Source organism: Arachis hypogaea, chromosome 4 (genome assembly GCF_003086295.3).
Source record: "Arachis hypogaea cultivar Tifrunner chromosome 4, arahy.Tifrunner.gnm2.J5K5, whole genome shotgun sequence".
Lineage (NCBI taxonomy): Eukaryota > Viridiplantae > Streptophyta > Magnoliopsida > Fabales > Fabaceae > Arachis > Arachis hypogaea.
In genome coordinates this window covers 114,728,583-114,740,611 of record NC_092039.1, presented here as the reverse complement: position 1 = coordinate 114,740,611, position 12,029 = coordinate 114,728,583, and the positions used below count along the sequence as shown (strand labels likewise).

Here is a 12,029-nt window from a genome sequence, read left to right as displayed (position 1 = left end):
ATTATTTATCATATATTTTTATTTTAGAGTCATATCTAAGAAGATTTGGTCTATTTTTAGGCTAATCTGTTAAAGGTCTATTTAAATACTTTTTATGAATAAATTTTCGTAATTACTTTATGCACGTTTTTCAATGTGTATTCAATTGAAGTGAGTGACTTATTTTATTTGTTGCATGAAGAAATTTAAAGGATTCAACTTACATAATTCTTTAGTGTTAGTATAATTTAGTTTTCAGCCTTTTGATCTAGGTTGTCAAGGATAAATTCTTTCAAGGTCTAATAGAAAAATCTCTTTCGACGACCTAGTTTGCTAAAAATAGGTTTCTTAAAGGTATAATAAAAAAATTCTTTTATTTATTTTTGTGTTTCCGCTGTGTCTTTTCTTATTCCTTCCAATTTTATCCCTCTTTTCTTATTCCTTCTGTCTTCGTTCTATCTTTTCTTATCATTTATTATGGTTCATTCCTTCATCTTTGTTTTCTTAGTCTTTTATTTTTTTCATTAATTTTCGTATCAACAAATCTTAACATAAATAATCATTAAATACTAATTTATGTATGATTAATTACATAATATTTTCTTAAAAAATAGTTGAGAAAAAAGTATATAAACTCATACCAGAATGTGCCATATTAGAATGTAATTTATTGTAGAATAATATAATGATAATAATTTAAATTATTAATTATTGATGATTGACTCACTAAAATATAAACAAAAATCATAATAATAATTACTAAAAATGTATTAAATATAATATTAGAATTATTGAAAAATTTTAACACAAATAATTATTAAATATTAATTTATATATAATTGATTACATAATACATAAAAAAATAGGTGAAAAGAAAAAAGTATATAAAATGACACTAAAATATGCTATGTCAACATGTTTGGCATCAGAATATAATCCGTTATAAAATAATATAATAATAATAATTAAAATTATTGAATTATTGATTATTGATTTATTGAAATATAAAAAAAATTATTATAATTATAATTACAAAAATATATGAAGTAAAATATTATAATTATTAACAAATTTTAATATAAATAGTTATTAAATATTAATTTATGTATGATTAATTACATAATACTTTATTAAAAGTACTATACTACGTATATACTAAAATTAGCTATCAAAGTCAACCACTAGTATTATTCTGCAGGTCCCTATAGTTTCACCGAATTTTTAATTAGGTCCCTATACTTTTTTTCTTTTCAATTGGGTCCTATACGTTAATTTTTTTTCAATTTAGTCCTTGTTAACGTTAAACGTTAAAAAAATGTTAGTGAATTGTGAAATTACTTGTATACCCCTAGGGACTTAATTAAAAAGAAAAAAAGTATAGAGACCTAATTGAAAATTTAGAAAAATTATAAATATTCAATAAAAGATATTCTTATAATCCCTATTTAATAATTCTACGACATAAAAAATATTTCTATAATCCCTTTTATTTTATCACTATCATTTTTTTATTTATATACAAATTGTACCAAAAATACCGTCTTTTTATTTTTTTGACTTTCAAAATACCTTATCTTAAGAATATACAAAAAAATAATGAATAAAATGAAACAGAAAAATAGTAGTAATAAGTATAATATAAAATTCAATTTTCATCACTCAAGTATTTATTATGACCAACATAATGAAAGAACTTACATATGACATATGGTAACAAGAATCATTAATAGAATAATAACTAAAATTGTTTACAAAAATTGAGTTCTATATAATTCCTCAAACAAGAGAACCAATTTAGCTCACAAAAACTCAAAAACAAGTATATTGAAAAAATGAATTTTCTTTATGGTAACGAGAACTATCAAAAAGAAATTCCTAAAGGTTGTTTGCTCTAACATAAACAGATATTCTATCTCCTTTATATATTATCTTTGCCATTGCAACTGATGCCAAGTGACGCACAGACCGTCGAACACCAAAAGTGAGCAGGGAATACAATGCATCCTCACACCGTCTTTGTCACAACAAAATATTTTCCTAGAAGATAAGATAAATTGTAATATCAGAAAACACACCAAGATTTTTAATGAAAACCTAAATCAACAACAACAAATAATATCAAATGAATAGCATCAAATCTTAATTAAAAGCCAATTCTCAAAAGGTATGTTTTTCATTCCAATTTTAAGAGTAGTTGGTCCATTGAATGGACAGAAAATCTACATTGCAATGTCTGTGAAAGTTCCACCAAGTATCGGCTGCACATGAACATAAAGCCTTGTACAAAATTTCTGTACAAAAATCCTTGGTCCATTCAATCTGCAACAACTTAGTTTCAACTTGTATATATAAAATGATCTGGATGCACACAGCTAATGATGTTCACAGCAAAATTAAATTATATGTCAATTTCCCAATTAACAAAATCCTTGTACATAAATATTTATATTGTAAACCCTAAACCATTATATAAAAAAATTCAAAAATCAATTCAAGAAATAGGTATTCAACTAATGCCATATTTCTAAAAAATTGACATATGCATAAACATGTTACATCAAATTTTAATTTAAATCATGTCCTTTAAATCTTTTTTTTCTTTTCGATAATGTCAGCATCAAAGCATATCTCTATAAGGATAAGTATCATCTAAAATTAGCTAGGCAAATAGTAATATTTCATTAGTAATACCATATGATGCATCACATGTAAGCAAATATGGTAAAAGTAATATGCTGACCTTGCAGGAACAGAACCAAATATCGAATTACAACTCCAAAGCACCACAAAAAAAATAAATAAATATTCCAGTTCCTAGGTTCTGATCGAATTGACTTAAAGCACCTTAAGAATGAATCCTACTCAGCATAAAACTCAATATGTGAGCAGATGACCAGAATTTACTGCTAAACATGTTAAACTTCATCTCGCATGAACAATATCGAAGCATTATCCTTTATTTTTGCACCTTATATTCAATTAGAATTTACATCCAAATGGTCACTACTGTAGAACCCACCTCCACTAAGCAAAGCATCCAATACCTAGCCATCCAAGATGCTTGTGATAAGACAAGTATGTTTGCATATAATGTTAGCTTGTAGGTCATTTATTGAAGGAATTTCCTATAATTGAAGGCCTAGATATAAAAGCAAACTAGAGATTATACCTCAGCAGTGATAATCTAATTGAAGATGTTCAAGGTATTAAAACTACTACTACATCTCCCCTTGGAATGGTGAAATTACAAGCAGTGAGAGAGTAAACCAACACATCCCTACCTATAGTTTTCCAAGTCCCTGCATCCAACCTAGTCCTGAGCTCTATATAAACCAACGCAGCCCTACCTACATCCATGGTGTTTGCACCCTCAGACACTACTCCCGGAGCCGGACTTCCGACTCCAAGAATCGCAATCTGTCTCAAGAAATAAAAATAATATAGTAATTGAATTGAGAGAATCACCAGGGTGAGAAACATTTTTGCTTCGAACACTAGGTACTCAATGTGAATATAACAGAACCACAATGCCTACAATTAATACAGTTACACGGCATAAAAAAATTTGAGGAAGCCATACTTTAGTGCTTCCAAACACATTTGTAATTAGTCTAAAACCTTTCCCATGAATTACGCAATTACAGTGAATAGATTATCAATGCCAAAAAATAAAACACAACTATGAAGACATGAATGACTTGATACAAAACAAATAGCAGCACAAAATTCAAAATCTTATACATTTAACAACCAAAACGAAATAAAAATGAAGAAACTAACCCACCTGTTCTGGTAGATCGAGTGTGCAGGCAGCAAGGCGAGGCAAGGTACGGTGAGATAAAGCGAGGCGTGCCGATTGGCGGACAGGGCTTCGACGGATCAATCAGTGCAGATCCTCAGAGACCGACGGACCGACGGAAGCTATGGATGAAGACGACGGATCAACAGCTATGGATGAAGATGATGGACCGACGGAGGAGAACACACAACACACGATTTTCAGGGAGCAAATTGGGGGCTGGCTAGGATTTTTTTTCCTTCGGGACAAAATGGCAAGGGATTTTTGGGTATTTTGAAAAAATAGAGATATCTCCAGTTAGTTACCTAATCTAAACAGAAGAATATTCGTGTATTAAACAGAATATTATGTTATCTTAGACGGTATTCTCATGACAGGAACTTAATTGAAAAAAAAATTAACGTATAGGGACCCAATTGAAAAGAAAAAAAAAGTATAGGGACTTAATTGAAAATTCGGTAAAACTATAGGAACCTGCAAAGTAATTAAACCTATAAAATATATATTTGAATACAAATACACTTTGAAAATAAATTAAACTACACATATATTTATATACAAATATATTAATAACTGATTTTAGTGTACGAATAGCATTATTGGTTGAAAAGAAAAACACATGTAAACTAGTACCAAAATATGTCACGTCAACATACTTAGTGTCAAAATGTAACCCGTTGTAAAATAATATAATGATTATTGATTATTGATGATTTATTCATTAAAATATAAAAACTTTATAATAATTATTAAAAATATAAAATAAAATATTAAAATTATTAAAAAAATTAACATAAATAATTATTAAATATTAATTTGTATGATTGATCATAATACTTTTTTTTAAAATGATTAAGAAGAAAAACGTATGTAAACTAGCATCAGAATACATTATGTCAACATATTTGGTGTTAGAATATAATTCGTTGTAGAATAATACAATAATAATGATTAAAATTATCAAATTATTGATTATTGATGATTGACTCACTCAAATATAAAAAAGAATTGTAATAATAATAATTATTAAAACACATAAAATAAAATATTAAAATTATTGACAAATTTTAATATGAATATTCATTAAATATTAATTGATGTATAATTGGCTAAATAATACTTTTTTAAAAAGACAAAGACTCAAGTAAAACGTTTCATCTCGTTCATTAAATAGATTATCATATATAAAATTTTTGACACGTGACATAAATTAAAGGCATATTTTTATTAAAAAGTATTGTCATATTTTTAAAATTGTTACTTTGATTTTAATACTAATTTTTTAATTTATTTAAAATTTAAATTTTAACAAAAATTTTATTATAAGATTGTTTTATTTTTTATTATTTTCTATAAATTTTATAATATTATTTTTCTACTTTTATTTTATTATCTTTTTATTTTTTTCTATTTTGCAAATTTAATACTTTTTTACGAGTTTAGTTTTTATTTACAGTTGTTATCATTTTTTATTTTTAAATATATATATATTTTAATTTACTAATTCTTATTACTAATTATTCTATTTTTAGTCGAATAATTTTTTTATTTTTAAATTTTTTAAATAAAATTTATTGTGTAAATTAAAATTTTAGAAAAAATTATTTTATATAAATTTAAAAAATTTATTATTGTTTGAATTAATATTAGTTAGAATTACTAATAAAAAAATTTTTCTTAAATTTTTTATTTTATTTATAATTTATTTTTTTTAGTATTAATCTACTTTTTTTAGAGTATATTTTTTGTACTGTAGTCAAATAAATAATTTTAAAAAATTATTTTTATCATTTTTATATAAGTAGTGCCTTTCTTACAAAGTTGAAAAAAAAATATTTATAAAGAAACCTGCTACACATATAAGTCTTTTTGGCCTACAAGTCTTACAAGTTGGCACAAACCTAACAAAAAATACGCATTACACTCTCACATTCAAGAGTAAATAAACGCACGTTATTCAACCACTTCCTGTTTCCAAAATGCGCTACTCACCATGCATTATAAACTACTTTTCTTCTTCTTCCTTCATGAAAACGAATTTTTTTGCCAAATTTGAAGATAATGAAACTTCAAAAATACACCGAAACGATTACAGAAATACACTCAAAAGATTACAGAAATATACCCAAACGGTTACAGGAATTCACCCAAATGATTATAGAAATACACCCAAAGGATTACAGAAATACACCCAAAGGATTACAAAACTACACCCAAAGGATTTAAGAAATACACCTAAAATTCGTTGAAGTATACCTTATGCATAATTCAGAACTCTTTCTCTTTCTCTTCCTCATCTTCTGCTGCTTCTTCTTCTTCAGAAACGATTTCAGAGCTTGATGTCAAAAAACAATGAAAATCTAGAATAACGAAGAAAGAAAACAGAGAGAAAAGCACGTAAATGAAGAAGGAGAAAGAGAAGGCAAGAAACGAAAGAAAAAAAGAAAAAGAGGAGGAAGAGGAAGAGGAAGAGGAAGAAGAAGAAGAAGAACGTGCAGCGAGAAGAAGAAGGTGCAGTGAAAATGTGCAGTAACGGTTGAAGAAGGAGAAAGAGAAAGCAAGCAACGAAAGAAAAGAAGAAGAAGAAGAGGAAGAGGAAAAAGAATGTGTAGTAAGAAGAAGAAGAAGGTGCAGTAAAAACGTGCAGTAACGGTTGAAGAAGGAGAAAGAGAAGGCAAGAAACGAAAGAAAAGAAGAAGAAGAAGAGAAAGAAAAAGAAGAAAATATACTTGTAAAGACTTGTATAAAAAAATGTTTGTATAATTGTATGTGAAAAATTTCTCATTTATAAATTAGTACTAGAATATATTAGCTTAGTATATTTAGTGACAGAATACAATCTGTTTTAAAATAATATAATATTTATTTTGTCTATAAAAAAAATACAATAATTATTTTGTAGTATCTTTTTCATTTAATTAACTTGTGTTTAGCATGTGTCAATGAAATTAATTTTGTTATGCGGACAAGTACATATAACTAAATCCAAAGTCGTAGTCTCAACTATGAATTAATGGCTTGAAAAAATAATATAATAAGTTTTACTTCCATCTCCATCCTTTGGATTCTTAAATGAAATCTTTAATTGAATAACCATATCGAAACTCCTTATTTTCCATTTTTTTTTTGTTTTGTTCTTCCCCAATCAGAGAGTAACGGTAGCATGATCTATGCTGGGACGGTTACCAATTTGAACGTTCCACCACTCAGCTGAGGAATCCATCGCCGCCACAGTCCTCCCTTCCAAAGATCCAGGTTGGCTACTCTATTCTCTCACATCTGAATCAATTTCAGAAATTATTAATTCGACTGAGATTTAAATTTTGATTCATTGAACTGTTACACATCCAAATCTATCTGAATCTGACTGAAATTTGTTTTGTACAAATAGTGAATGAAATTTCTTCTTGCAATCCCCTGTACTCCCCCACGCACCTACATTCTCTATTATTTTAAATCTATCATTCCCTATCAGAATCTTTTTCTTTTCCTTCTGAAATATGAGACGTGGAAGAAATTAAAGGATCTTCTTCGTGTGAAAAAAAAAAATAAAAAATTACGCTTATCTATTTTTCTTCATGATGAGTGTTTTCACTACTTGGATCTATGCATCTACCTTGAGAAGTGGATTGTAATGGATATGCCTGAAGTGGATTGTAATGGATATGGATTGTGGAGGAAAAGAAGATATTAGGGCAAACTCAAATTGGTAAATTAGAAACTAAGAATTTCGTTTTAGGGTGGTGACATGCTTATTGCTTAGAGACTAGAGTTAATTAAGATCCAGCATGTATAACAAGACAACAAATTAAGTCAATTTTGAAGTTCTCCATGCTAGTACATCATTGTGTCTTTTTGTATCATTACTTTTCTGGTTTACTACTATAAAACAAAAATTATTAACTTGTGCAGTTCTATTAGATTTAGACTTCATTTGGTAAAGGTTTTTTTAGAGAGGTGCACCTCATTTCATGTTTGGTAAATTGCAGTTTTTAAAAGTTAGCGATGCACTTAAGGAGGTGTTTTTCAAAGTTAGATTGTACTTATCAAAATTAAAAAGTCTAATGTAACTTTATATATTAATAATATCTAAATTTTTTTTATATTAATATTTATTATTATTTTTTAATATTACACATTTTATCAAAGACAATTGTTTTTTTTTTTTACTTATTAAATATCAATTTTAATTTGATTACCAAATGTAGGTGTTACAACTTTTAAAACACTATCCTTCAAAAGTAGTTTTAATAAACTACTTTTGAAAAGGAAAAGATTTACCTGACCGGCTTTTACTAATTGAACATGTTATTCGATAAAACAACTTAATACCTGTAAGCTGGTATGTTTCCCTTCAGCATTTATACATTTACATCCATCATCTATCATAGTCATTGTCTTCTTCTCTACATCCATATCTTCTTTTATACCTTCTATATATCTATAAATCTTAAAATATTTACCATCTTGACTAATTTCGTTACAATAGCACAAAGGAAACAATATGTATGTTAGTGCATTTTAATTCACTAGTTAACAATATAGAGGATTGGAGTGTTTTGGATTTTTGGTTTCCAAATTCTTTTTTTCCAATTCTATGCCTCAATTAACTACCCATAATATCCACAAAGTAACTTCTTATCATCATGTATGCAATTTTCAACTACAGCATTATTAAACAAATTATGCAGGGTTTTCATTTATTTTTATCCCATGCTACTTTTAAATAGTCTTCTCACCATTTGAAGATATCTAACTTGTTTATTACTCCGAGTTAACTGTATTCATATTGATAAAAAAATGATGGCTTGACAAGCACTGGCGTGTCTGTTACATAAAAGAATGGTGCGCGTCGCACTGCATTTATGTTAACTGAAACCAACACATTTTGCTTGCCGTTGTAGATTGACAAGGAAGAGAAAAGCATAATGAAGGTAAATTCTGGTAGAGGGCGAAAAGTGTGCTTGGTGGTAACAGGTGTTGTGATAGCAATCGTCTTGCTAATAGTGATACTAGCAATGACAGTCTTCAAAGCCAAGCATCCTGTCAATACAGTTGACTCACTAAGGCTACAGGACTTGAAGGTGAGCTTAGATATCGCTCGACTAAGTGTCGATTTGAACGTGACACTCGACGTGGATGTCTCAGTGAAGAATCCAAACAAGGTGGGATTCAAGTACTCAGATAGCTCTGCTCAGCTCAATTACAGAGGGCAACAGGTGGGTGAAGTCCCTATACCTGCTGGAGAGATTTCTGCTGATGAAACCAAAGGATTCAACCTCACCCTCACTATCATGGCGGACCGGTTGCTTTCGAATTCTCAGGTTTACTCAGATGTCATATCTGGTTCATTGCCCCTCAGCACTTTCGTGAGAATGTCAGGTAAAGTTAGCATCTTAGGATTTATCAAAGTTCATGTGGTTTCTTCCACAACTTGTGATTTTGCTGTGAATCTTTCTAATAGGACAGTTGGCCACCAAGAGTGCCAATACAAGACAAAGCTTTGATTATTTGTTTCCAGTTTAGGGGTGAAGTGAATATCTAGGACTTAATATAGTAGACTATGTAAATTTTAGTTAATTTTTATATCATTTATCATTTATTATAATTATTGGTGTACGTGCAATACGATTGTAATTAGTTATTATAAGGAAAATAAGAGTTTCAAAAAAGTTAAAGAATAAGTGCAACTTGTAACAATACAAGATTAATTTTTTTTATATAATTTCAATCGAATAAAAAAATTTTCATGTTGTATAATCAGAAGTATTACAATAAAGTAAACAAAACAAAAATTATCTAATTAACAATTATAACTTTAATCAATTTTAATTATAAAAAGTTTGAACAAATTATAGTTGTAATTAGAGTCCACCTTGGAAGAGGATAAGTGGATAACCCTAGGCTTGAAGAAAAGAATCGACAAAAATACAGACAAAAGGATACATGGGACATGTGTTACATTTTGTGGTGATTAAGATTAACTGAATATGGCCAAGTTGAATAGTGTCAATGAAATTAAGTTTCCAAATCAGGACAATGAAGCTGTGGTCCATTTTCATTCGCACATATACTAAGAACAAACATTACACGGAAACGTGACTATTGGGGGAAGAAAAATAAAGGTTATTTTATCATTTATTTGAACATTATAAGTTAAACATTATGCTATGTCTTTTTTTAACACTAATAAAATCTAAAATTAAATTAAAAAAAAAACTGTGTAAGAATCTGGACTACATTAAAATTTAATGATATATAACAAAGTAAATAGTGTCTCCATAGGAATAGGATACAATATTTTGTTATGCTCAGAATGTTTTCTAGCCAGAAGAAAATCTAGCTTCCAATAGGAATGCTGAGGAATTTTTGTTGTGCTGCTTCTTATCAAGCACATATTCTGAAGATGACAGACACATTCTCTCTACTCTAATATCTGTTTGATATTTTCTTATAATTCTGAAAAAAAATTAACTTAAATATTCTCAAATCCCAATTTCATGTTATTAAGAATTGATTTTAGTTGGAAGCAATGAACAAGCATAGGATTGAAACACAAGACTAGACCATGAAAAATGAAGTTCTTCAATTGATTCAAGAACACAGAGAAGAGCAGGTCATAAAAAAAAAATTAAGTGAGAACAGATTATTTGGATCATATTTATCTTGCAACGTTTTGAAATTTGAAATTGAGGAAGAATTACTAAGATGAAATTGATGTTAAGTTCTGCATTTTTTTCTAAGAATGAATTATTAAAGAGTAACACAAACATTCAAGTTTGTCAAAAATCATAGTACAAATACCATATAACTCAAAAACAAAAGAAAGAGAGGATTTACAGAAAGAGAACTGAAAACCTATGACTCCATTGATGAATTTGGATTCTACTCAACGTGACAAGGCAAGAAGATTTCCATGTTTGGATTTGGAAGGTGGATTTTCTTCAATGAACTTCTGCAACCCTTTCTCACCACCAGGAAACCCACCAGTTAGCCCCATCATTTCCTTCTCAAAAGCATCTTCTGATACCTCAAAGTTCTCTTCCTCCTCCTCCTCCTCCTCTTCGCCACCACTATCCGGTTGTGGCCGCGGTTGCGCTTGTTGCCGGCTTTCAACCACTTGCCTTTCAAGCTCTAGTTGAAGGCCTTTTTCTCCATTGCATATCCCTCTCCCTCCCATGATCTCAACTATGTTGAACTTGGCATGAGGTTCAAAACTTGGTTTGTTGTGATGATATGAAGGGTGCTTTAGAGGGTAGTGTGTGAGGTTATGATCTTGGCCTAGGAACTGAGTTCTTAGAAGAGAACCATGATGGAAGCCATAAAGGGTTGCAAGAGAAGCCATTCTCTTTATTTTCAACTGCGTTTTATTATGATAAAGAGAAGCATGCTAGTTGTTGATATAAACATACATGAGATATATTAATGTTTGCAAAGAAACAAAAACTAAATGGAAAAGATTTGACATTTAATTCTAGCCACAAATTAGTTTCGTACACAGTACATACACATACATGGTTTGTGGTTCATTTTAGCTGCACAAGTATGGTTTGACAAGTAACATGCAAATTTGAAAGAAGCTGAATGAATTGGCGATGTTCCAAGTGTTAAGATTCTGTGATAAAATATCTACTATGGTTTTATGACTTCCTATATATAATTTTGATAAGCTTGTATATGTTTTTAATTTTTATCTTTTTTTTTTCTACTAAAAACTAATGTTTTTTATACGATCTATAAGTATCATTTGACTGTTTTTTATGAATAAAAAAAGTTTCTTTTGTAAAAAAAAAAAAAAAATCTATAAAAGATTATATTAGAATTATTTGACCCTTCCCAAAAAGATAGAACTAATCAACACTTGTAAAGACCATACAGAATTACAGATCATATATTTATATTTGCAAAATTTTTAACATAATAAATCATTAAATCAAACTATTTTGTTGATATGTTAATACATGAATAAATATTTAAAATCTTTTCACAAAATAGTGAAATACATAGAAATTTCTTTTATTCCTTAGATATTCCTAGAAGCAAAACTCAATATTCTCTTCATTCTCAGCATTCAAACGCCATGCATGCTCAAAGAAAATATTGGCAAAACTAAATGAACAAGCCATACATCAAACATGAATATCACTTAACCTCAAGAAAAGTTAGTCTAATTTACCCTAACAATTTTTTTTTAATTATAATGAATAGAAGACCAATAGAGCCTCTGGCCAGAATATGATATGGAAGATAT

The 12,029-nt window shown here is 28.6% G+C and overlaps 2 protein-coding genes across 2 annotated transcripts; one reads left to right on the top strand and one right to left on the bottom strand.

Annotated features, from left to right (window-relative positions):
• The first annotated feature begins 6,779 nt into the window (after positions 1–6,779).
• On the top strand, positions 6,780–9,462 carry LOC112797401 (late embryogenesis abundant protein At1g64065). The gene is made up of 2 exons (XM_025840315.2): positions 6,780–7,033; positions 8,683–9,462. The coding sequence occupies exon 2, from the start codon at positions 8,707–8,709 to the stop codon at positions 9,283–9,285; it is 579 nt and encodes a 192-aa protein (XP_025696100.1). The 5' UTR covers positions 6,780–7,033; positions 8,683–8,706; the 3' UTR covers positions 9,286–9,462.
• A 1,030-nt stretch (positions 9,463–10,492) lies between these two features.
• On the bottom strand, positions 10,493–11,960 carry LOC112797400 (NAD(P)H-quinone oxidoreductase subunit S, chloroplastic). The gene has a single exon (XM_025840314.3). It carries the CDS (start codon positions 11,121–11,123, stop codon positions 10,668–10,670), a length of 456 nt encoding a protein of 151 aa, XP_025696099.1. The 5' UTR covers positions 11,124–11,960; the 3' UTR covers positions 10,493–10,667.
• Positions 11,961–12,029: the final 69 nt, after the last annotated feature.